Genomic DNA, 26,349 nt, shown 5'->3' on the forward strand with positions numbered 1-26,349 from the left:
TCCTTCAGTCTTATCACTTGGTCCTTCACTTCTTCCTTCAGACTTATCACTTGGTCCTTCACTTCTTCCTTCAGTCTTATCACTTGGTCCTTCACTTCTTCCTTCACTTATCACTTGGTCCTTCACTTCTTCCTTCAGTCTTATCACTTGGTCCTTCACTTCTTCCTTCAGACTTATCACTTGGTCCTTCACTTCTTCCTTCAGACTTATCACTTGGTCCTTCACTTCTTCCTTCAGTCTTATCACTTGGTCCTTCACTTCTTCCTTCTGTCTTATCACTTGGTCCTTCACTTCTTCCTTCAGACTTATCACTTGGTCCTTCACTTCTTCCTTCAGACTTATCACTTGGTCCTTCACTTCTTCCTTCAGACTTATCACTTGGTCCTTCACTTCTTCCTTCTGTCTTATCACTTGGTCCTTCACTTCTTCCTTCTGTCTTATCACTTGGTCCTTCACTTCTTCCTTCAGACTTATCACTTGGTCCTTCACTTCTTCCTTCAGACTTATCACTTGGTCCTTCACTTCTTCCTTCAGACTTATCACTTGGTCCTTCACTTCTTCCTTCTGTCTTATCACTTGGTCCTTCACTTCTTCCTTCTGTCTTATCACTTGGTCCTTCACTTCTTCCTTCAGACTTATCACTTGGTCCTTCACTTCTTCCTTCAGTCTTATCACTTGGTCCTTCACTTCTTCCTTCAGTCTTATCACTTGGTCCTTCACTTCTTCCTTCAGACTTATCACTTGGTCCTTCACTTCTTCCTTCAGACTTATCACTTGGTCCTTCACTTCTTCCTTCAGACTTATCACTTGGTCCTTCACTTCTTCCTTCAGTCTTATCACTTGGTCCTTCACTTCTTCCTTCAGACTTATCACTTGGTCCTTCACTTCTTCCTTCTGTCTTATCACTTGGTCCTTCACTTCTTCCTTCAGTCTTATCACTTGGTCCTTCACTTCTTCCTTCAGACTTATCACTTGGTCCTTCACTTCCTCTGAATTATGTCATTCTTTAAAAACTTTCATCCAGTTCTTCCTTTTTACGCTGCGTCATTCTTAAAACTGTTCTGCTTCCCTTCGTGTCCACGCATATTCATTTCTAACTCGCGTCTTCGCTACCCTCTTTTCTTAAGTTTTTTTCCTCGCATCATCTTGCATCTTTGACGTCTTTGTAATCCTTGTTATACCATGAGCTCTCGTCTTTCTTCTTATTTTCTATTTTTATGCTTAGCATGAATATTTCCCGTATTTCATGGGATTTATGGTATAATCTGCATCTCTGTTTTGCCTCTGTTCCTGTTCCCATTCCACTTCCCCCCAAAAACTGGTGCTCAGTGGTTCCCCATAGGTAATTTGACCTATGTTTTGGTTAGGGTGAAACACTTGTAAATTTCTGCCTTTTCATCTACCCCCTCAAACATTTGTGATTTCTTCTACATGTGAAATCTATAACGTCTTCATTGTTACATTCATTTAGGTCTCCCATTGGGATCCCAGATGTACCGGTTAGTTTCCGTGGGTTAAAAACCTCTGTACCAGCACTTTTAATTTCTTGCGCCATGTTGCGTTTTGGGAAACGTAAACCACTGTTAAGATACCATTGTTTTGTGGGAGATCATATGCCACTGAAACTATTACCCTTGTGTGTCTAGCATTTACTATACTGTTAAGGAGTCTTTAAAATTCTCAGTTCATTAATTCTTCGGCGGTTTTTTAATTAGGAATGATCCTTTTGTTATCCCATTTTCTTTATATTTGGTACCCTTGTGGAATACTTCAAGTGTTATGATTCACTTAAGTTTTGTTTCTGTAATGATTGTGGTATAAATTTTCCTCTATTTCTTTCGAAAGTCCTCTTGTGGGTGGTGCATGGAGGGTAGGTGTGTGCGCTCGCCTAATTGTATTCTCTTGATTGTGATTGCCCCGCCTCTTCGATGGTCGCTACAAGATCCACTCTTTCCCTGCTCCATGAGCTTTATCATACGTCTTCTTAAAGCTATGTATGGACGCTGCCTCCACTATATCACTATCCAGACTATTCCACTTCCTGAAAACTCTGTGACTGAAAAACTACTTCCTAACATCCCCGTGACTCATTTGAATCTTCAACTTCCAATTGTGACCCCCTGTTGCTGTGTCTCGTCTCTGGAACATCCTGTCTTTGTCCACCTTGTCAATTCCTCGTAGGATTTTGTCATAATCATGTCAATCCTCTCTCCTGTCCTCCAGTGTCGTCAGGTTGATTTCCCTTAACCTCTCCTAGTAGGACATACCCCCTTAGCTCCGTGACTAGTCTTAATGCAAACCTTTGCACTTTGTATAATTTCTTGACGTGCTTGACCAGGTGTGGGTTCCATACTGGTGTTGCATAGTGTGTGTGTGTGTGTGTGTGTGTGTGTGAAGCAGGATGAACCAGTGCTTGGCTAGGCTTGGTCTCTCGACTTTATTGGGAACAACAACGCATGGCCCAGAGCAATTCGTGTTTGCACAATCGTGCTTACTGATTGAATTTAACCGAAGTTTTTATTGTACATTTTTTTTCATTCTTCCTCCCTCCCCACTACACCGGTCCTCCCATGGTGGTGGGGAAAATACCCTGGATCGTGCCTGGGGGTGAATACTCTCCCAAGCTTAGTCCATGAAGGAGGAAGTCAACCTTCTACTCAGAGCTTCAGAACTTTTGTTAAATGAACCACACATGTTTACTCTTCGCAAATTTAACATTGATCTTGATAATAGGCATGGAATTAGACTTTTGAAGAAGAGCACATAATGTTAATGAGTTTTTTCTCTGGGTTTTATATTCACCTGTAACACTTGTGTCGTCGCATGTTATCATACTAGTGTTGTGTAGTACTGCCGTGTTAAGTGTTGTATCATACTAAGTGCTGTAACACTGGTGTTGTGCAGTACTGCCGTATTGTATCATACCGAGTATTGTATCAAGTGTTGTATCATACTGAGTGCTGTATCACTGGTGTTGTGCAGTACTGCCGTATTGTATCATACCGAGTATTGTATCGAGTGTTGTATCATACTGAGTGCTGTATCACTGGTGTTGTCATATAGTTGTATATTTTTTAGTCTCAGGTGCGCAATCTGTACTTCCCCGAGTCAGATTTATAACATCTCAGAGGCGATTTAAGCACCGCAATACTGTAGTTTGTCATAGGGAAGAATGCTGTTCCAGGGTGTTCTAGTTTCTCACAGGGAACAGTGAGAACACTGTGGTCTTCGTCACAGGTAAGAACACTCCATCACGTATCAGTTATTAAAGAACTTGGAGTGAAGAACATCCTTTCAATGGAGAGGAATTTATAACACTGTATAAACCCTGAAATTCACCTTAGAAACATGGCAAGTAAAGTGAAACTTTTAGGTAAAACGTTTCACTCTCCAGGAGCGAAACGTTACCTTGACAAAAGCTCGTGGAGAGCGAAATGTTGCCACAATAATATGTCGCATTAGTTGTACTTGTCTAAAAACTTGCGTTTACTAGCGTTTTGCATCGTTTAAAAACTGAATATCTTATAGTTTGCGAAACAGGATTAATGGGGAAGCACTAAACCCGTAGGAATGTTGCAGCGCCTGGGAATGGGATGCAATCAGTTTGATCAGAGGGAGGAGACGGGGGCTCCAATTCCTCAGATCAAGAGCCCTTGTAGGGAGAATTTATCAATAAAAAAAATAAATAAAAAACACTAAAAATATATTACGAATAAACTAGGAAGAATATATATGTAAATCCTATTTTTATTTTATAATTAGCCTATTTGGGTAGGTGACGGCCGGTGTCAGAAATTTAATGGGGGACTAAAAATATTTACAAGAATTTTTTCTGGCAGATTCTGGATTCATGTAATCGTAAGATTAACAGTTATCTAGATGACGGTGAGGTGGTTATCAGGACCGCTGGTGACTAGTGTGGACCACTGAGGTGGTTATCAGGACCACCAGCGACTAGTGTGGAGCACTGAGGTGGTTATCCTGACCACCAGCGACTAGTGTGGAGCACTAAGGTGGTTATCCTGACCACCAGCGACTAGTGTGGACCACTGAGGTGGTTATCCTGACCACCAGCGACTAGTGTGGAGCACTGAGGTGGTTATCCTGACCACCAGCGACTAGTGTGGACCACTGAGGTGGTTATCCTGACCACCAGCGACTAGTGTGGAGCACTAAGGTGGTTATCCTGACCACCAGCGACTAGTGTGGACCACTGAGGTGGTTATCCTGACCACCAGCGACTAGTGTGGAGCACTGAGGTGGTTATCCTGACCACCAGCGACTAGTGTGGAGCACTGAGGTGGTTATCCTGACCACCAGCGACTAGTGTGGAGCACTGAGGTGGTTATCCTGACCACCAGCGACTAGTGTGGACCACTGAGGTGGTTATCCTGACCACCAGCGACTAGTGTGGACCACTGAGGTGGTTATCCTGACCACCAGCGACTAGTGTGGAGCACTAAGGTGGTTATCCTGACCACCAGCGACTAGTGTGGACCACTGAGGTGGTTATCCTGACCACCAGCGACTAGTGTGGACCACTGAGGTGGTTATCCTGACCACCAGCGACTAGTGTGGAGCACTGAGGTGGTTATCCTGACCACCAGCGACTAGTGTGGACCACTGAGGTGGTTATCCTGACCACCAGCGACTAGTGTGGACCACTGAGGTGGTTATCCTGACCACCAGCGACTAGTGTGGACCACTGAGGTGGTTATCCTGACCACCAGCGACTAGTGTGGACCACTAAGGTGGTTATCCTGACCACCAGCGACTAGTGTGGAGCACTGAGGTGGTTATCCTGACCACCAGCGACTAGTGTGGAGCACTGAGGTGGTTATCCTGACCACCAGCGACTAGTGTGGACCACTGAGGTGGTTATCCTGACCACCAGCGACTAGGACTTAACATTTACAGTGAGCGCAACTGGTGTAGTACAAATCACTCTTCCACCTAACCAGCTGTGTTCGTATGCCTGACTGTAGCCTTCGTGAGCGAGAAACAATACCATTCGATCCCCTCTGACACACTCAAGATCCTGACATTCTCACTGTACTGATAACGAGGGTCAAGAAGGTAGTATTCTCACAGTACCTGTTACGTCTATCACAGCAACTGTTCATTTCGCCACAGGAAACTGTAACATTTATTAAAATAGAGATAACCTAACTAGAAGAATGGAAGGAGAGGATGAACTAGTTCGTCCTTCAATATTTTGGCACACAAGGTCAACCTTTACGGTATACTGGAAGCCACGAAATTTGTTGCAGTTACAGACCATTCGTCATCATTCTGAGGATGATGTCAGTAAGGGCCCTGTCAGTGCAGTTTCTGATTACTTCATCAACCTGCTCTACTGATGAACATGGTCTGGCAAAGTAGACATTAGTGCCATTCTGTATTGACCACGTGTCGCCCACACATTGGGCTTTATCAAGTCACAAGACCATTCATGTCTCCCCTTATTCTTCGTCTTACAAGACAATGTAATTTAAGGGATTTCAATCTTCATAAGGAAGATTTCTTCACTGAATGTTTTCTAACGAATTTATATCCATTCTGTAATAGAGACCGGAACTGAGCTGCATAATCTAAGCGAGGCTCTTACTGATGTGTAGAGCTGTAGCATAACCTCTAGCCTCCTGGTGCTTATACTTCTTGGTACAAATCCCAGAAATCTGTTTGCCTTTAATATGTACGTTTAGGCATTGCTGTCTCGGCTTCATGTTGCTGCTTACGATAACCCCCGAGTCCTTTTCGCATTCTGTATGGCCTAGTTCTACAGTAGTTTATAAACGCTAGGGTTATGGACATTCCCGAGCTTCAGGATTTGTGTTGCAGAGGTCCGAGTTTTGCTCGGACCTCTGCAACATAACTGTCCTCAAAGATTTAAGTTATACCATGAATTAAGGAAAGATCCTGAAATTCACCTTACGAAACACAAAGCAAATGTGATAGTAATTAGGGACAAGATAGATTATAATGGAAAAATGAACATGCTATTAGAAGATGGGGGACACTGGGTGCCTCTTAAGTGCACTGTACTCTTACTTTTTGCTTTGAGGTAGAGAGGGCTGGGCTTTCAAGATACAGGAATACCTGTCTCGAATAGTTAGTTGAAGAAACAGTTGTGTGGAAAAAGACGCGTACAGTTCAGGACATTATAATGAACGTTTTGCCACAAGTGGCGAAACGTTCCCTAGAACAAATATCCTGAAGTATACACAAGTATCTTTTCCCAGACCAGACCGTTCCTCAGTTTTTAAGGGGAAACTATAAACCCATGACAGCCAGCCGAGCCAAACACGAGAGAGAGATTTGATCCGAAGAAGGAGAGGGGTAGCTCCACTTCATAGAATCAAGAGCTATTCACCAACACCAAGATATTTCTCTCCTCCTTGAAGGGAACACAAGGAAAAATTAGTAGTAACCTGCACTCTTAAGAGAACATAAGTCGGCACTCTCGGCACTCGGTAACTCCATGTATTTTTTTTTTTAATTTTAGCTCCCTGAAGTGTAAATCAGAGCACAGATCTGATTACCCTGATTTACACTTGTTCTGACTGGAAATTTTAAAGTAACCTTCGTGTGATGACACACGTAGGCACGCACACGTACGTACACACACGTACGCACACACACGTACGCGCACACACGTACGCACACACACGTACGCACACACACACGTACGTACACACATACGCACACACACACGTACGTACACACACGTACGTACACACACACGTACGTACACACGTACGTACACACACGTACATACACACGCCAAACTTGTTATAAATAATAATATGCTTATTTTTTTTTACCCCGGAGAGATTTTTTGGTAAGTTTATTTTTCTTCTGTGTTTAGTGGCACTCTCGTGGTGTTGGTGAGTCAGTGGCACTCTCGTGGTGTTGGTGAGTCAGTGGCACTCTCGTGGTGTTGGTGAGTCAGTGGCACTCTCGTGGTGTTGGTGAGTCAGTGGCACTCTCGTGGTGTTGGTGAGTCAGTGGCACTCTCGTGGTGTTGGTGAGTCAGTGGCACTCTCGTGGTGTTGGTGAGTCAGTGGCACTCTCGTGGTGTTGGTGAGTCAGTGGCACTCTCGTGGTGTTGGTGAGTCAGTGGCACTCTCGTGGTGTTGGTGAGTCAGTGGCACTCTCGTGGTGTTGGTGAGTCAGTGGCACTCTCGTGGTGTTGGTGAGTCAGTGGCACTCTCGTGGTGTTGGTGAGTCAGTGGCACTCTCGTGGTGTTGGTGAGTCAGTGGCACTCTCGTGGTGTTGGTGAGTCAGTGGCACTCTCGTGGTGGTGAGTCAGTGGCACTCGTGGTGTTGGTGAGTCAGTGGCACTCTCGTGGTGTTGGTGAGTCAGTGGCACTCTCGTGGTGTTGGTGAGTCAGTGGCACTCTCGTGGTGTTGGTGAGTCAGTGGCACTCTCGTGGTGTTGGTGAGTCAGTGGCACTCTCGTGGTGTTGGTGAGTCAGTGGCACTCTCGTGGTGTTGGTGAGTCAGTGGCACTCTCGTGGTGTTGGTGAGTCAGTGGCACTCTCGTGGTGTTGGTGAGTCAGTGGCACTCTCGTGGTGTTGGTGAGTCAGTGGCACTCTCGTGGTGTTGGTGAGTCAGTGGCACTCTCGTGGTGTTGGTGAGTCAGTGGCACTCTCGTGGTGTTGGTGAGTCAGTGGCACTCTCGTGGTGTTGGTGAGTCAGTGGCACTCTCGTGGTGTTGGTGAGTCAGTGGCACTCTCGTGGTGTTGGTGAGTCAGTGGCACTCTCGTGGTGTTGGTGAGTCAGTGGCACTCTCGTGGTGTTGGTGAGTCAGTGGCACTCTCGTGGTGTTGGTGAGTCAGTGGCACTCTCGTGGTGTTGGTGAGTCAGTGGCACTCTCGTGGTGTTGGTGAGTCAGTGGCACTCTCGTGGTGTTGGTGAGTCAGTGGCACTCTCGTGGTGTTGGTGAGTCAGTGGCACTCTCGTGGTGTTGGTGAGTCAGTGGCACTCTCGTGGTGTTGGTGAGTCAGTGGCACTCTCGTGGTGTTGGTGAGTCAGTGGCACTCTCGTGGTGTTGGCGAGTCAGTGGCACTCTCGTGGTGTTGGCGAGTCAGTGGCACTCTCGTGGTGTTGGCGAGTCAGTGGCACTCTCGTGGTGTTGGCGAGTCAGTGGCACTCTCGTGGTGTTGGCGAGTCAGTGGCACTCTCGTGGTGTTGGCGAGTCAGTGGCACTCTCGTGGTGTTGGCGAGTCAGTGGCACTCTCGTGGTGTTGGCGAGTCAGTGGCACTCTCGTGGTGTTGGCGAGTCAGTGGCACTCTCGTGGTATTGGCGAGTCAGTGGCACTCTCGTGGTATTGGCGAGTCAGTGGCACTCTCGTGGTGTTAGTCAGTGGCACTCTCGTGGTGCCACTAGTGGCATACTGTATAATACAACAGCATCTGCCACTGTATGCAGTGTATATACAGCTGTATTCTAGTCAGCAGTTTCTGCTAAGAATACCTCTATTACCCACTGGTGTTTGGTTAGTGGGTAGTCAGTGGTAGGGGTGTTAGGTGGTGGCTGTCACAGTGGTGTTTGGTATCACAGTGGTTAATGTACGTCACTGGGTTTAACAATAGTTTTCACTGTGATTGTCTTTGTGGTTGATGTCATTTGTCGGTGTTCGGTGTCACGGTGGTTGGTTGGTAATGTTCCAGTGGTTAATGAGACCATGGTGTTTGATGTCAGTGGTGTTGGATAATGTTAATGGTATTGGTATTGGATAATGTCAGTGGTGGTGGATGATGTCAAACAGTGGTTGTGGTATTTCATAATGTAACAGTGGCTGCGGTGTTAACCACACCAGAAAAAAACAGTAGGTATATTCCTTACATAATCTGAGTGATTTCTTGCCTTCAGGTCAGCCTCATGGAGTAGTAACTGCCTCTATCACTGCCCTGGTCACTGCCGCAGTGACTGTCCAGATCAGTGGAGCACTGACTGCCCTGGTCACTGCCGCAGTAACTGCTCTGGTCACTGCCACAATGACTGCCCTGGTCACTGCCGCAGTAACTGCTCTGGTCACTGGAGCAATGACTGCCCTGGTCACTGCCGCAGTGACTGCCCTGGTCACTGCCGCAGTGACGAGGATTCACAATCCTAACTAGCGTAGCATTATACATTATAAAAGCTTCCTCTCTCTCAATAGCTTCGACGAAGCCTCCGCTGAATGGGCGCGGAAGCTTCGATGAGGTTCAGTAGGTTTCACGGCGCTCGTGTAGGGGAAATAGAGGCTGGAGGGGGAATTCTTCTGGGTGTACTGGGGGAGATGACATCGCTGGGGGAGCCACGGTGACGGTGTGGTGGGGGGCGGATGCTGGGTGGGCGACTGCTGGGTGGGCGTGGGGTGGGAGGAGAGGCTGGTGGGCGAGGTCGTGGTCGTAGCGGGCTGTGAGGGGCAGGGAGAGGTCGTCTAGTCGTCGGGGTGGGGCCATCTGTCGTCGTAGCCAGCATAAGCCGTGACAACGCCACGACCAGCCGTGGAAATACAGCACCAACCACCCCTGTGGAGAGAGGAAAGAAAGTCTATTAACAATGTATCCCGTAGCTCGGTTAGTAGTGAACTCAGCTCACAATGAAGTCCGTGGTTCGATCCCCGGTACTGGTGGAAACATTGGTGGTGTTTGCTTAAGATACCTACTGTTCCTGATCATCTAGTAGTAAGTAGGTACCTGGGTGTTAGCCTTCCATCCTGGGAACAAAATTAACCTAAGTTGCCCGAAATGCTCTGCATAACCAGGGACTTTCTATATAGTATGTCAATGATTTTGAGCAATGGTCTGTTTAAGTTGTATCATGTACTCGTAGAAATAAAGATTATTATCTTAGTAAAAAAAAGGCGAAAAGTAACTTATAAATTACTCGAGAAAATGGAGGAATATGTATAGAAATACACAAGAAGAATGTGTTAGACAATTTTTCCAGTTAGATGGTCCTGATTGCATAAAGACCTGCCTGTGACCGGCCAGTAGGCCTACGGCAGTGTTCCTTTATATTCTTATAGAATTACACAGCGTGTCTCACACATGTAAGCTTTCTGAAGTGCATCTTCCTAGAGAAAGCTCACCTGAATGACTCGAATATTAATAAACGCTCATCTCAGTACACCAAAGTGTGATGCTCACTGATCAGAGAGGGAGGAGAGAGAGGGAGGGAAAGAGGAAATCTCATAGAAGACCGTAATAACTTCTCCGATGGAATCTTCATCGTGTTTCTCAAAGGCTCTACTGTTGATTCTGTCGCTACACTGTCAACTAACTTCCGCGTCACTGAAGCCAGTGCATTGACAGTGATAGTATACATACTGTACCTCTTTCCACGTTGTGTCTGCTTGTGGGCTGAATTTACAATGTATATGATGCGCAAAATCCGTGTGGGGCCATTCAGTGCGAGGAGGGGGGGGCGGAGGCTCGGTCCTCCGTCTGCTAATATTGAGACGGACTTGTTACTCTTGCAGCCAACCAGGCTAAGCTGAAGCCACTCGTTGCCTTGAACTTTACGTTGCTATCTTCACCCACATTTTTATCACATTGGCGTTAAGGGCCAACCTGTTCTCTTAACCAGAGGCAACATTGCACTGTCGTAAAAAAAATAAATATAGGGAATTGAGTGACTGATGAGGGCGCCTTGAACAGATGAAAGATGAGTTACAAGACGACCCAGGAGCAGTGGCTGCCAGTTTTCTTCTTACAAGACGACCCAGGAGCAGTGGCTGCCAGTTTTCTTCTTACAAGACGACCCAGGAGCAGTGGCTGCCAGTTTTCTTCTTACAAGACGACCCAGGAGCAGTGGCTGCCAGTTTTCTTCTTACAAGACGACCCAGGAGCAGTGGCTGCCAGTTTTCTTCTTACAAGACGACCCAGGAGCAGTGGCTGCCAGTTTTCTTCTTACAAGACGACCCAGGAGCAGTGGCTGCCAGTTTTCTTCTTACAAGACGACCCAGGAGCAGTGGCTGCCAGTTTTCTTCTTACAAGACGACCCAGGAGCAGTGGCTGCCAGTTTTCTTCTTACAAGACGACCCAGGAGCAGTGGCTGCCAGTTTTCTTCTTACAAGACGACCCAGGAGCAGTGGCTGCCAGTTTTCTTCTTACAAGACGACCCAGGAGCAGTGGCTGCCAGTTTTCTTCTTACAAGACGACCCAGGAGCAGTGGCTGCCAGTTTTCTTCTTACAAGACGACCCAGGAGCAGTGGCTGCCAGTTTTCTTCTTACAAGACGACCCAGGAGCAGTGGCTGCCAGTTTTCTTCTTACAAGACGACCCAGGAGCAGTGGCTGCCAGTTTTCTTCTTACAAGACGACCCAGGAGCAGTGGCTGCCAGTTTTCTTCTTACAAGACGACCCAGGAGCAGTGGCTGCCAGTTTTCTTCTTACAAGACGACCCAGGAGCAGTGGCTGCCAGTTTTCTTCTTACAAGACGACCCAGGAGCAGTGGCTGCCAGTTTTCTTCTTACAAGACGACCCAGGAGCAGTGGCTGCCAGTTTTCTTCTTACAAGACGACCCAGGAGCAGTGGCTGCCAGTTTTCTTCTTACAAGACGACCCAGGAGCAGTGGCTGCCAGTTTTCTTCTTACAAGACGACCCAGGAGCAGTGGCTGCCAGTTTTCTTCTTACAAGACGACCCAGGAGCAGTGGCTGCCAGTTTTCTTCTTACAAGACGACCCAGGAGCAGTGGCTGCCAGTTTTCTTCTTACAAGACGACCCAGGAGCAGTGGCTGCCAGTTTTCTTCTTACAAGACGACCCAGGAGCAGTGGCTGCCAGTTTTCTTCTTACAAGACGACCCAGGAGCAGTGGCTGCCAGTTTTCTTCTTACAAGACGACCCAGGAGCAGTGGCTGCCAGTTTTCTTCTTACAAGACGACCCAGGAGCAGTGGCTGCCAGTTTTCTTCTTACAAGACGACCCAGGAGCAGTGGCTGCCAGTTTTCTTCTTACAAGACGACCCAGGAGCAGTGGCTGCCAGTTTTCTTCTTACAAGACGACCCAGGAGCAGTGGCTGCCAGTTTTCTTCTTACAAGACGACCCAGGAGCAGTGGCTGCCAGTTTTCTTCTTACAAGACGACCCAGGAGCAGTGGCTGCCAGTTTTCTTCTTACAAGACGACCCAGGAGCAGTGGCTGCCAGTTTTCTTCTTACAAGACGACCCAGGAGCAGTGGCTGCCAGTTTTCTTCTTACAAGACGACCCAGGAGCAGTGGCTGCCAGTTTTCTTCTTACAAGACGACCCAGGAGCAGTGGCTGCCAGTTTTCTTCTTACAAGACGACCCAGGAGCAGTGGCTGCCAGTTTTCTTCTTACAAGACGACCCAGGAGCAGTGGCTGCCAGTTTTCTTCTTACAAGACGACCCAGGAGCAGTGGCTGCCAGTTTTCTTCTTACAAGACGACCCAGGAGCAGTGGCTGCCAGTTTTCTTCTTACAAGACGACCCAGGAGCAGTGGCTGCCAGTTTTCTTCTTACAAGACGACCCAGGAGCAGTGGCTGCCAGTTTTCTTCTTACAAGACGACCCAGGAGCAGTGGCTGCCAGTTTTCTTCTTACAAGACGACCCAGGAGCAGTGGCTGCCAGTTTTCTTCTTACAAGACGACCCAGGAGCAGTGGCTGCCAGTTTTCTTCTTACAAGACGACCCAGGAGCAGTGGCTGCCAGTTTTCTTCTTACAAGACGACCCAGGAGCAGTGGCTGCCAGTTTTCTTCTTACAAGACGACCCAGGAGCAGTGGCTGCCAGTTTTCTTCTTACAAGACGACCCAGGAGCAGTGGCTGCCAGTTTTCTTCTTACAAGACGACCCAGGAGCAGTGGCTGCCAGTTTTCTTCTTACAAGACGACCCAGGAGCAGTGGCTGCCAGTTTTCTTCTTACAAGACGACCCAGGAGCAGTGGCTGCCAGTTTTCTTCTTACAAGACGACCCAGGAGCAGTGGCTGCCAGTTTTCTTCTTACAAGACGACCCAGGAGCAGTGGCTGCCAGTTTTCTTCTTACAAGACGACCCAGGAGCAGTGGCTGCCAGTTTTCTTCTTACAAGACGACCCAGGAGCAGTGGCTGCCAGTTTTCTTCTTACAAGACGACCCAGGAGCAGTGGCTGCCAGTTTTCTTCTTACAAGACGACCCAGGAGCAGTGGCTGCCAGTTTTCTTCTTACAAGACGACCCAGGAGCAGTGGCTGCCAGTTTTCTTCTTACAAGACGACCCAGGAGCAGTGGCTGCCAGTTTTCTTCTTACAAGACGACCCAGGAGCAGTGGCTGCCAGTTTTCTTCTTACAAGACGACCCAGGAGCAGTGGCTGCCAGTTTTCTTCTTACAAGACGACCCAGGAGCAGTGGCTGCCAGTTTTCTTCTTACAAGACGACCCAGGAGCAGTGGCTGCCAGTTTTCTTCTTACAAGACGACCCAGGAGCAGTGGCTGCCAGTTTTCTTCTTACAAGACGACCCAGGAGCAGTGGCTGCCAGTTTTCTTCTTACAAGACGACCCAGGAGCAGTGGCTGCCAGTTTTCTTCTTACAAGACGACCCAGGAGCAGTGGCTGCCAGTTTTCTTCTTACAAGACGACCCAGGAGCAGTGGCTGCCAGTTTTCTTCTTACAAGACGACCCAGGAGCAGTGGCTGCCAGTTTTCTTCTTACAAGACGACCCAGGAGCAGTGGCTGCCAGTTTTCTTCTTACAAGACGACCCAGGAGCAGTGGCTGCCAGTTTTCTTCTTACAAGACGACCCAGGAGCAGTGGCTGCCAGTTTTCTTCTTACAAGACGACCCAGGAGCAGTGGCTGCCAGTTTTCTTCTTACAAGACGACCCAGGAGCAGTGGCTGCCAGTTTTCTTCTTACAAGACGACCCAGGAGCAGTGGCTGCCAGTTTTCTTCTTACAAGACGACCCAGGAGCAGTGGCTGCCAGTTTTCTTCTTACAAGACGACCCAGGAGCAGTGGCTGCCAGTTTTCTTCTTACAAGACGACCCAGGAGCAGTGGCTGCCAGTTTTCTTCTTACAAGACGACCCAGGAGCAGTGGCTGCCAGTTTTCTTCTTACAAGACGACCCAGGAGCAGTGGCTGCCAGTTTTCTTCTTACAAGACGACCCAGGAGCAGTGGCTGCCAGTTTTCTTCTTACAAGACGACCCAGGAGCAGTGGCTGCCAGTTTTCTTCTTACAAGACGACCCAGGAGCAGTGGCTGCCAGTTTTCTTCTTACAAGACGACCCAGGAGCAGTGGCTGCCAGTTTTCTTCTTACAAGACGACCCAGGAGCAGTGGCTGCCAGTTTTCTTCTTACAAGACGACCCAGGAGCAGTGGCTGCCAGTTTTCTTCTTACAAGACGACCCAGGAGCAGTGGCTGCCAGTTTTCTTCTTACAAGACGACCCAGGAGCAGTGGCTGCCAGTTTTCTTCTTACAAGACGACCCAGGAGCAGTGGCTGCCAGTTTTCTTCTTACAAGACGACCCAGGAGCAGTGGCTGCCAGTTTTCTTCTTACAAGACGACCCAGGAGCAGTGGCTGCCAGTTTTCTTCTTACAAGACGACCCAGGAGCAGTGGCTGCCAGTTTTCTTCTTACAAGACGACCCAGGAGCAGTGGCTGCCAGTTTTCTTCTTACAAGACGACCCAGGAGCAGTGGCTGCCAGTTTTCTTCTTACAAGACGACCCAGGAGCAGTGGCTGCCAGTTTTCTTCTTACAAGACGACCCAGGAGCAGTGGCTGCCAGTTTTCTTCTTACAAGACGACCCAGGAGCAGTGGCTGCCAGTTTTCTTCTTACAAGACGACCCAGGAGCAGTGGCTGCCAGTTTTCTTCTTACAAGACGACCCAGGAGCAGTGGCTGCCAGTTTTCTTCTTACAAGACGACCCAGGAGCAGTGGCTGCCAGTTTTCTTCTTACAAGACGACCCAGGAGCAGTGGCTGCCAGTTTTCTTCTTACAAGACGACCCAGGAGCAGTGGCTGCCAGTTTTCTTCTTACAAGACGACCCAGGAGCAGTGGCTGCCAGTTTTCTTCTTACAAGACGACCCAGGAGCAGTGGCTGCCAGTTTTCTTCTTACAAGACGACCCAGGAGCAGTGGCTGCCAGTTTTCTTCTTACAAGACGACCCAGGAGCAGTGGCTGCCAGTTTTCTTCTTACAAGACGACCCAGGAGCAGTGGCTGCCAGTTTTCTTCTTACAAGACGACCCAGGAGCAGTGGCTGCCAGTTTTCTTCTTACAAGACGACCCAGGAGCAGTGGCTGCCAGTTTTCTTCTTACAAGACGACCCAGGAGCAGTGGCTGCCAGTTTTCTTCTTACAAGACGACCCAGGAGCAGTGGCTGCCAGTTTTCTTCTTACAAGACGACCCAGGAGCAGTGGCTGCCAGTTTTCTTCTTACAAGACGACCCAGGAGCAGTGGCTGCCAGTTTTCTTCTTACAAGACGACCCAGGAGCAGTGGCTGCCAGTTTTCTTCTTACAAGACGACCCAGGAGCAGTGGCTGCCAGTTTTCTTCTCAGGCCGAACATCAGTTTACAGTCTTCCTGCTTTTCCTTCCTCTACTCTTGGTCTTTCCCTGTCCTTCACACTAGCACTCCCCTCCGTCACACCAGCACTCCCCTCCGTCACACTAGCACTCCCCTCCGTCACACTAGCACTCCCCTCCGTCACACTAGCACTCCCCTCCGTCACACTAGCACTCCCCTCCGTCACACTAGCACTCCCCTCCGTCACACTAGAACTCCCCTCCGTCACACTAGCACTCCCCTCCGTCACACTAGCACTCCCCTCCGTCACACTAGCACTCCCCTCCGTCACACTAGCACTCCCCTCCGTCACACTAGCACTCCCCTCCGTCACACCAGCACTCCCCTCCGTCACACCAGCACTCCCCTCCGTCACACTAGCACTCCCCTCCGTCACACTAGCACTCCCCTCCGTCACACTAGCACTCCCCTCCGTCACACTAGCACTCCCCTCCGTCACACTAGCACTCCCCTCCGTCACACTAGCACTCCCCTCCGTCACACTAGCACTCCCCTCCGTCACACTAGCACTCCCCTCCGTCACACTAGCACTCCCCTCCGTCACACTAGCACCTCCTCCATCACACCAGCACTCCCCTCCGTCACACCAGCACCTCCTCCATCACACTAGAACTCCCCTCCGTCACACCAGCACCTCCTCCGTCATACCAGCACTCCCCTCCGTCACACCAGCACTCCCCTCCGTCACACCAGCACCTCCTCCATCACACCAGCACTCCCCTCCGTCACACCAGCACTCCCCTCCGTCACACCAGCACTCCCCTCCGTCACACCAGCACTCCCCTCCGTCACACCAGCACTCCCCTCCGTCACACCAGCACCTCCTCCATCACACCAGCACTCCCCTCCGTCACACCAGCACTCCCCTCCGTCACACCAGCACTCCCCTCCGTCACACCAGCACTCCCCTCCGTCACACCAGCACTCCCCTCCGTCACACCAGCACCTCCTCCATCACACCAGCACTCCCCTCCGTCACACCAGCACCTCCTCCGTCACACCAGCACTCCCCTCCGTCACACCAGCACTCCCCTCCGTCACACCAGCACTCCCCTCCGTCACACCAGCACTCCCCTCCGTCACACCAGCACCTCCTCCATCACACCAGCACTCCCCTCCGTCACACCAGCACCTCCTCCGTCACACCAGCACTCCCCTCCGTCACACCAGCACCTCCTCCATCACACCAGCACTCCCCTCCGTCACACCAGCACCCCTCTCCGTCACACCAGCACTCCCCTCCGTCACACCAGCACTCCCCTCCTTCACACCAGCACCCCTCTCCGTCACACCAGCACCCCCCTCCCTCACACCAGCACTCCCCTCCTTCACACCAGCACCCCTCTCCGTCACACCAGCACCCCTCTCCTTCACACCAGCACCCCTCTCCGTCACACCAGCACCCCTCTCCTTCACACCAGCACTCCCCTCCGTCACACCAGCACCTCCTCCGTCACACCAGCACTCCCCTCCGTCACACCAGCACCTCCTCCATCACACCAGCACTCCCCTCCGTCACACCAGCACCCCTCTCCGTCACACCAGCACTCCCCTCCGTCACACCAGCACCCCTCTCCGTCACACCAGCACCCCGTCCTTCACACCAGCACCCCTCTCCGTCACACCAGCACCCCTCTCCGTCACACCAGCACCCCGTCCTTCACACCAGCACCCCTCTCCGTCACACCAGCACCCCTCTCCGTCACACCAGCACCCCGTCCCTCACACCAGCACCCCTCTCCGTCACACCAGCACCCCTCTCCGTCACACCAGCACCCCGTCCCTCACACCAGCACCCCTCTCCGTCACACCAGCACCCCTCTCCGTCACACCAGCACCCCGTCCCTCACACCAGCACCCCTCTCCGTCACACCAGCACCCCTCTCCGTCACACCAGCACCCCGTCCCTCACACCAGCACCCCTCTCCGTCACACCAGCACCCCTCTCCTTCACACCAGCACCCCGTCCCTCACACCAGCACCCCGTCCCTCACACCAGCACCCTCGTGTGTACTCAGCCAAACAAGCGTCAATTGCAACTCTCTCGAGTAAACAGAACTGGAAAAATCATATTACTTTTATACAAGTTCTTTCATTTGCTTTTCTCTGACTTCATTGTGAAAGTAAAGATATCTTTTTGAAAGTAAAGATAGCTTTGCATCGTCTGTATAACATTCAAAACGCCACTCCCAACGTGATGAAAGAAAAGGTTTTGCACATTGCAGTGAACAAAGTTGCTTAAGAGTAATATTGCAACAAACGTTAGTTGCAATAAACCTTATTGTTACTGTACATGTTGTACTGCAATAAAGTGTTGTGGGAGGGCGAGACGAAGTGGACCTGGATTCCGCTTGCTGGTGTTGCTGGTTTGAATAATTTCTGCCTCGATAATGGTCCAAGTAGAACCGAAACGTCGTTTTTAACTTTCCTTCTCCCATGTGCGGGTTATTTGTGTATTGTTCCAGTCACGGTATTGTGCCTCTTTATTCTTCTTGATCTATCATTTGTTCATTATATTCGGACTTGTTCCAGCTCATGAGGTCTGAGCGTGTGTGTCTGTGCATGACAGAATCTACACTGAATTTGCGGGTCGTGCACAGCTAAGTGTGTATTGGGTCCTGCTGTTTATGATGCCTGAAATTTCTACTAGAGTATAAGACCGATGCATACACAGCTGCTCTTCCTGTGTTCTCGAAGTTGGTCCCTCGAGCGCCTAGCACCTGGGTTCAACCCTAGCTTTTTTCTTCGACTGTGGACACTCCTTTCCACCGCTGTTCTTCGCCTATCCCGTCTTCCCAGCTGACCCCACATGGGGTCTTACCTACTCTCTTGATCTTGAGAATGGGGGAACACTGCAACAGGCCTACTGGCCCATACGAGGCAGACCCGTATCAGAACGTGCAATATTTAGGTATCTTTATTCCGAAACGTTTCTCCTACACAGTAGGCTTCTTCAGTCGCGCATATAGGAGGGAGCAGAAGCAGTAGAGATGTAAAAACGATATAATCAGTCCACCATCCTTGAAGACTTAGTTTTTAGGGGGTCAGTCCCTCAGCCTGGAGAAGTTTTGCTCCAGAGTTTGGAACATTATGAAGCTAAAGCAGCAGTATAGAGACTTGTATACTGTCAAAAGTGAGGCACAGATAAAAATATAATCTTGAAGACAGGAGAGGCGGGGCCTACCATGTAACTCCTGTTACAGCCTCTTCTCTACACCGTATATCTGCAGTTATTAATAATGGGGTGATAATAGTAGAATATTCAAACCAGGAGAAATAATCAAAATTTTTCTTCGAAGTCTATCTACATCTCAGAGGCTATGGGTCTCCACACTGACAATATAATTGGGCTTGTAGATGAATGGTTCAGAGAACCGACATGTTGATAAATTAGACACATGTGCAACTCTTGGGTATCTTTACCCAAGAGTTGCACATGTGTCTAATTTATCAATATAATTGGGCTCTTCCATATATTATAAATATGTGTGTGGTATTATCCTATAGTCAGCTGTAATCCCGCCACCCTTCCTGATACGCCAGAAAACTGTGATATACCATAATTTTTAAAGGGGGTGGAGGGGTAAGCCAGCGGAAGGCCTCAGTCAGATGACCAAAAGATCCAGCTGCGGGTCATCTTATGTCTTTAGACCAGCGTTAGGAAACACTTGCCCTGTTTCCTGACAAACCTTACCTATCGTAATTGTAACCCGACAGTGGTTAAGTTTACTCGTACTGTACCTGTCTGGACTATAACAGCTGTTGGGATGAGGAAGATCACGGCAGGGAGATGATGAGGCGAGGCAGGGAGGGAAGTTATGGGAGCAAGAGAAGGAAAAAAACAGGGAAATGAGGCAATAAAATATAAACAGAAAAAAACAGGTGAATTATAAGGTCGCCATTCTAGTTCCTCACAGGAGTATAGAGGGACGTAAAAACAAATTGTCTTGGGATGAAAGATTTCAGGGAGGGGAGGGATTGGGAAGGAAGGAAGGAAGGATGGAGTAGGAAGGAGGGAGGGAGGATCTGTGAAGTAGAGAAGGAGGGGGAGAGAGAGGTAGAGAGAAGGCTGGATGGATTCATGCACTCTTTCTACTACTCCTCTTGGAACAACCCACAACACAGCAGCAAATATCAGGCATCTCAAAATCCCTCAAACAAACATTTCCTCACTACATACGAGAGGTAAGCTTAATTTTGGTAGCACGCGCTTGACCGGCAGTATGGCGGACGCTCAGCGTAATAATCTCTTATACAAACGCACTTGGAATTCTTCAGGAAATACCAGGCTACAGCAGTGGACGAGGCGATATTATACACTTGTTCCTTTCAAAAGACTAAACTAAAAATTATATCACTTGTATTGCATTCAAGGTTAGTTTACCAATGTTAAAATCTCGTAAACAAATCTCTTCATTTTCTTAAATTCTGAAAAAAATATGTCAGAAGGAGCTTAAAGTATTACCTCACTCTGTAAAAAAAAAAAAAAAAAAATCCCTAGCAAAAAACTTTTCTCGTTTAGCATAATTTTGTCAACAGTTTGGGGAAGAAGCCGACGCTTTACCTGATGCTCCGTTTTTTAGGACATGACTTGTGTCGGTGCTTAGAGGGCGAGGATGACGTAAACCTTGGTAGATGAAGATGTGAACCTTGGTAGATGAGAGGGAGATGTGAACCTTGGTAGATGAGAGGAAGATGTGAACCTTGGTAGATGAGAGGAAGATGTGAACCTTGGTAGATGAGAGGAAGATGTGAACCTTGGTAGATGAGAGGAAGATGTGAACCTTGGTAGATGAGAGGAAGATGTGAACCTTGGTAGATGAGAGGAAGATGTGAACCTTGGTAGATGAGAGGAAGATGTGAACCTTAGTAGATGAGAGGAAGATGTGAACCTTGGTAGATGAGAGGAAGATGTGAACCTTGGTAGATGAGAGGAAGATGTGAACCTTGGTAGATGAGAGGAAGATGTGAACCTTGGTAGATGAGAGGAAGATGTGAACCTTGGTAGATGAGAGGAAGATGTGAACCTTGGTAGATGAGAGGAAGATGTGAACCTTAGTAGATGAGAGGAAGATGTGAACCTTGGTAGATGAGAGGAAGATGTGAACCTTAGTAGATGAGAGGAAGATGTGAACCTTAGTAGATGAGAGGAAGAGGAAGCTGAGAACCTTGGTAGATTAGAGTAGGATGGAGGAAGCTGTGACTGTTGTGTGGGAGGAGGAAGCTAAAAGAGACTGTGAACTGTAGATGGAGATAAAACATTGTAAAGGGTTGGTGATTCTAACACACAGCTTTGAAAAATAAGCGACAATCAGGTACAGAAAAGCCTGACCACTCAGGCGCGAGAAAGATAACGCAACATGAACAATAACTTGTGTGAATTTAAACATATCTTGTTTACGCACAACCACTGCGCTGCCAGCCGCGGTACCTATCCTTAAAGTAATTGTAAAGTTGGAGGGAACGTTAGGAAAATGACGTTGGAAACCTCGTAAGAAAAATGAACGTAGTGACAGGTTAGCAAGATTAGGACTCGCAAGTGCACTGCAAAATGTCAGTGGTCAGTCGTCACGTGAGGTCACAGACCCTGAGCTGCTTTGGGGATTAGCGTGGACGGTTACAAAGCATGGCTTGCTTCTGCAGTGTTTTAAAAACTGAGGTTGGAGAGTTGAAGGAGGAGGTCTTGCTTCTCCAGGAGGAGATTAGGAGGCTGAAGGTCCACCTCAATGGGTCTGGGAGAGAGTGTGAGGTGGCTGGAGTTGTGGGGAATGAGACTTCTAGCAGTGAGGTGCAGTCTGTCTCTCGCTGTAAGGAGGCTGTAGTTGGGGAGGTAGCAACGGCTACCAGCAGTGAGGTGCAGCCCAGCACCTGCTACAAGTGGCGAGTTGTTCACAGTAATGGCAGGCGCATCAGAGTAAGGAAAGTTAAGAGTGAAGATCTGAAGGTAGGAAATCGCTTCTCTGTTCTCCAGGATGAATGTACTTCAGTGGCCAGTGAAGGTAAGGGTACTACTGCCCCTGCTAATGAAGGTAAGTGCATTCTTGTGGTTGGTGACTCTCAGGTAAGATATATTGACCGTGCTTTTTGTAATAGGAATAAGAAGATGAGAGATAGTGTGCTTCCCTGGAGCTGGTGTTGGGGACATTGTCAACAGGCTGGATAATATCATGTCAGGTAATGGGAACAAGCCCATTATCTGTCTCAGTGCTGGAGGAAATGATATTGGGAAGGGTAGGAGAGAAGAGCTGCTAGATAAGTACAGGTCAGCTATAGATTTCATTAAGTCTAAGGGAGGGATCCCAATCATATGTAGCATCTTGCCTAGAAGGGGAGTAGGAAATGAATGGTTGTCTAGGGCAATTGGTGTAAATTGCTGGCTAGACAGATACTGCAAGGAACTTGCAATCCCATTCATTGACAACTGGAACAACTTTTATGGCAAACATGATATGTATGCAAGGGATGGGGTACATCTCTCTGGGTCAGGGGTGGTAGCACTTGCAGACTCGATTGAGAAGGCCATTGGTGAAATGCCTATGATTTTAAACTGATGGAAGATAGAGGTATGGGTGTGTGTGGGAAACAAGCAGGTTGCAACACTAGGGTTGGAAACAGTAAATGTATAAAAGGCATTCAGCATGAAGTTATAAATAAAGACAATAGAACAGGTCAGCAAACAAAGGGGGACAGCAGAGGGCAGCAAGGGACTAGCTCCCTTAAGGTTTACTATACTAATAGCAGGAGTGTTAGAAATAAGATAGATGAGCTAAGATTAATTGCAAGTGCAGGAAACATAGATATTATTGCTATAACAGAGACCTGGCTCAATCTGAAAGATAGAGAGATGCCCTCTGAATGTCACATACAAGGCTATAAATTATTCCACACTGACAGGGTCAACAGGAAAGGTGGTGGAGTAGCGATGTATGTCAGAGACAATTTAAATTGTTGTGTTAGACAAGATATTAAATTAGAAGCGTCAGCCACTGAATCTGTTTGGTTACAGCTTCTCGAGGGCCGAGAAAAACTAATTTTGGGTGTGATTTACAGGGCCCCAAATCTTGATAGGGAGTGCAGTAAACTTCTATGGGACGAAATTCGTAAGGCATCTACATACGAAAATGTTGTGCTAATGGGAGATTTCAACTATAGACAGATTGACTGGAGCAATTTGACAGGAAATTTAGAGTCGGGTGACTTTCTTGATACGATCCAGGATTGTTTTTTAAAACAGTTTGTGACAGAGCCAACTAGGGGAAATAACCTCCTTGACTTGGTTCTTGCCAGTAGGGAAACACTAATTAATAATCTTGAGGTTAATGATGAGCTTGGGGAGAGTGATCACAAATCACTCAGTTTTAATATATCATGGAATTCCCCTAATAATGGCAATCAAGTCTCCGTCCCTGACTTTCGCTTGGCTGATTTCATAGGACTGAAAAATTACTTAGGTGGGCTGAACTGGAATGACCTGACTAAGGGTCAGGTAGGTGGTGATGGTTGCCGATATGATGCTTTCCAGGGCATAGTTCTAGCTGCTCAGTCAAATTATGTTCCAAATAGGGAAATCAGATCAAACAAAAATGATCCTAAATGGATGAACAATAGATTAAAATATCTGATTGGTCAAAAGAGAGGCATATATAGGCAAATCAAAAGAGGAGAGGGGCAATTAAGAAATCGATATATTCAGTTAAAGAGAGAAATAAAAAAGGGAATTAGAAAAGCAAAAAGAGATTATGAGGTTAAAGTTGCAAAAGAATCGAAGACTAACCCAAAAGGATTCTTTCAGGTATACAGAAGTAAGATCAGGGACAAGATAGGCCCACTCAAAAGTTCCTCGGGTCAGCTCACTGACAGTGATAAGGAAATGTGTAGAATTTTTAACACATACTTCCTCTCAGTTTTTACACAGGAGGATACCAGCGATATTCCAGTAATGATAAATTATGTAGAACAGGACGATAATAAACTGTGCACTATTAGGGTCACAAGTGACATGGTCCTTAGGCAAATAGATAAATTAAAACCTAACAAATCCCCAGGCCCTGATGAACTGTATGCAAGGGTTCTAAAGGAATGTAAAGAGGAGCTTAGCACACCTTTGGCTAATCTTTTCAACATATCACTACAAACTGGCATGGTGCCAGATAAGTGGAAAATGGCAAATGTGATACCTATTTTCAAAACAGGTGACAGGTCCTTAGCTTCGAACTATAGACCAATAAGCCTAACCTCCATAGTGGGAAAATTTATGGAATCAATAATTGCCGAGGCAGTTCGTAGCCATCTTGAAAAGCATAAATTAATCAACGAATCTCAGCATGGTTTTACAAAGGGGCGTTCCTGCCTTACGAATTTATTAACTTTTTTCACTAAGGTATTTGAGGAGGTAGATCATGGTAATCAATATGATATTGTGTATATGGACTTCAGTAAGGCTTTTGACAGGGTCCCACATCAGAGACTATTGAGGAAAATTAAAGCACATGGAATAGGAGGAGAAATTTTTTCCTGGATAGAGGCATGGTTGACAAATAGGCAGCAGAGAGTTTGCATAAATGGGGAGAAATCAGAGTGGGGAAGCGTCACGAGCGGTGTTCCACAGGGGTCAGTGTTGGGCCCCCTGCTGTTCACAATCTACATAAACGACATAGATGAGGGCATAAAGAGCGACATCGGCAAGTTTGCCGATGACACCAAAATAGGCCGTCGAATTCATTCTGACGAGGACATTCGAGCACTCCAGGAAGATTTGAATAGACTGATGCAGTGGTCGGAGAAGTGGCAGATGCAGTTTAATATAGACAAATGCAAAGTTCTAAATGTTGGACAGGACAATAACCATGCCACATATAAACTAAATAATGTAGATCTTAATATTACGGATTGCGAAAAAGATTTAGGAGTTCTGGTTAGCAGTAATCTGAAACCAAGACAACAGTGCATAAGTGTTCGCAATAAAGCTAATAGAATCCTTGGCTTCATATCAAGAAGCATAAATAATAAGAGTCCTCAGGTTGTTCTTCAACTCTATACATCCTTGGTTAGGCCTCATTTAGATTATGCTGCACAGTTTTGGTCACCGTATTACAGAATGGATATAAATTCTCTGGAAAATGTACAAAGGAGGATGACAAAGATGATCCCATGTATCAGAAACCTTCCCTATGAGGATAGACTAAGGGCCCTGAAACTGCACTCTCTAGAAAGACGTAGAATTAGGGGGGATATGATTGAGGTGTATAAATGGAAGACAGGAATAAATAAAGGGGATGTAAATAGTGTGCTGAAAATATCTAGCCTAGACAGGACTCGCAGCAATGGTTTTAAGTTGGAAAAATTCAGATTCAGGAAGGATATAGGAAAGTACTGGTTTGGTAATAGAGTTGTGGATGAGTGGAACAAACTCCCAAGTACCGTTATAGAGGCCAGAACGTTGTGTAGCTTTAAAAATAGGTTGGATAAATACATGAGTAGATGTGGGTGGGTGTGAGTTAGACCTGATAGCTTGTGCTAACAGGTCGGTTGCCGTGTTCCTCCCTTAAGTCAATGTGACCTGACCTGACTAGGTTGGGTGCATTGGCTTAAGCCGGTAGGAGACTTGGACCTGCCTCGCATGGGCCAGTAGGCCTTCTGCAGTGTTCCTTCGTTCTTATGTTCTTATGTTCTTAAATGCAGATAAGTGTATCAAAAGTGTGGCATAAAAACAGGTTACGCAAATCTATTTTTATGCTCTCCAAACCATAGTTTCTATAACCTTTTCACTCGTCCTACACTTCACTTTAAGCCTATATATACCCTCTGTGTCCACGCATCGTTTGTAAAAAAACCATACCCCCGGCCGGGATTGAACCCGCGGTCATAGAGTCTCAAAACTCCAGCCCGTCGCGTTAGCCACTAGACCAGCTAGCCACAATAAGATTCATCCAACTAGGTATATTTCTACACCATAGGAAAGTTAGCACAGGCACCTCTGTGACCACAAATGCAAGTTTTTACAGACGAATCTCCAGCTAGCGTGGCCGTGACGAACTCTAGCTCAAGTCCCTTCACTGCCGTCAACATGACTTAAGAAATCGTAATGACACGATTGCAAATAAACCATACCCCCGGCCGGGATTGAACCCGCGGTCATAGAGTCTCAAAACTCCAGCCCGTCGCGTTAGCCACTAGACCAGCTAGCCACAATAAGATTCATCCAACTAGGTATATTTCTACACCATAGGAAAGTTAGCACAGGCACCTCTGTGACCACAAATGCAAGTTTTTACAGACGAATCTCCAGCTAGCGTGGCCGTGACGAACTCTAGCTCAAGTCCCTTCACTGCCGTCAACATGACTTAAGAAATCGTAATGACACGATTGCAAATAAACCATACCCCCGGCCGGGATTGAACCCGCGGTCATAGAGTCTCAAAACTCCAGCCCGTCGCGTTAGCCACTAGACCAGCTAGCCACAATAAGATTCATCCAACTAGGTATATTTCTACACCATAGGAAAGTTAGCACAGGCACCTCTGTGACCACAAATGCAAGTTTTTACAGACGAATCTCCAGCTAGCGTGGCCGTGACGAACTCTAGCTCAAGTCCCTTCACTGCCGTCAACATGACTTAAGAAATCGTAATGACACGATTGCAAATAAACCATACCCCCGGCCGGGATTGAACCCGCGGTCATAGAGTCTCAAAACTCCAGCCCGTCGCGTTAGCCACTAGACCAGCTAGCCATGTTGACGGCAGTGAAGGGACTTGAGCTAGAGTTCGTCACGGCCACGCTAGCTGGAGATTCGTCTGTAAAAACTTGCATTTGTGGTCACAGAGGTGCCTGTGCTAACTTTCCTATGGTG

The 26,349-nt window shown here is 47.7% G+C and overlaps 1 protein-coding gene across 1 annotated transcript in view; it reads right to left on the reverse strand.

The window, feature by feature from the left end:
* Positions 1–8,052: 8,052 nt before the first annotated feature.
* The window catches only part of LOC128697907 (uncharacterized), a 466,834-nt gene continuing 448,537 nt past the window's right edge, over positions 8,053–26,349 (reverse strand). The window contains exon 6 of the mRNA XM_070099645.1: positions 8,053–9,524. Coding sequence (XP_069955746.1) covers positions 9,216–9,524 — 309 coding nt within the window. The 3' untranslated portion in view covers positions 8,053–9,215. The remainder of the gene's footprint in view (positions 9,525–26,349) is intronic.

This window comes from Cherax quadricarinatus, chromosome 68 (assembly GCF_038502225.1).
Source record: "Cherax quadricarinatus isolate ZL_2023a chromosome 68, ASM3850222v1, whole genome shotgun sequence".
NCBI lineage: Eukaryota > Metazoa > Arthropoda > Malacostraca > Decapoda > Parastacidae > Cherax > Cherax quadricarinatus.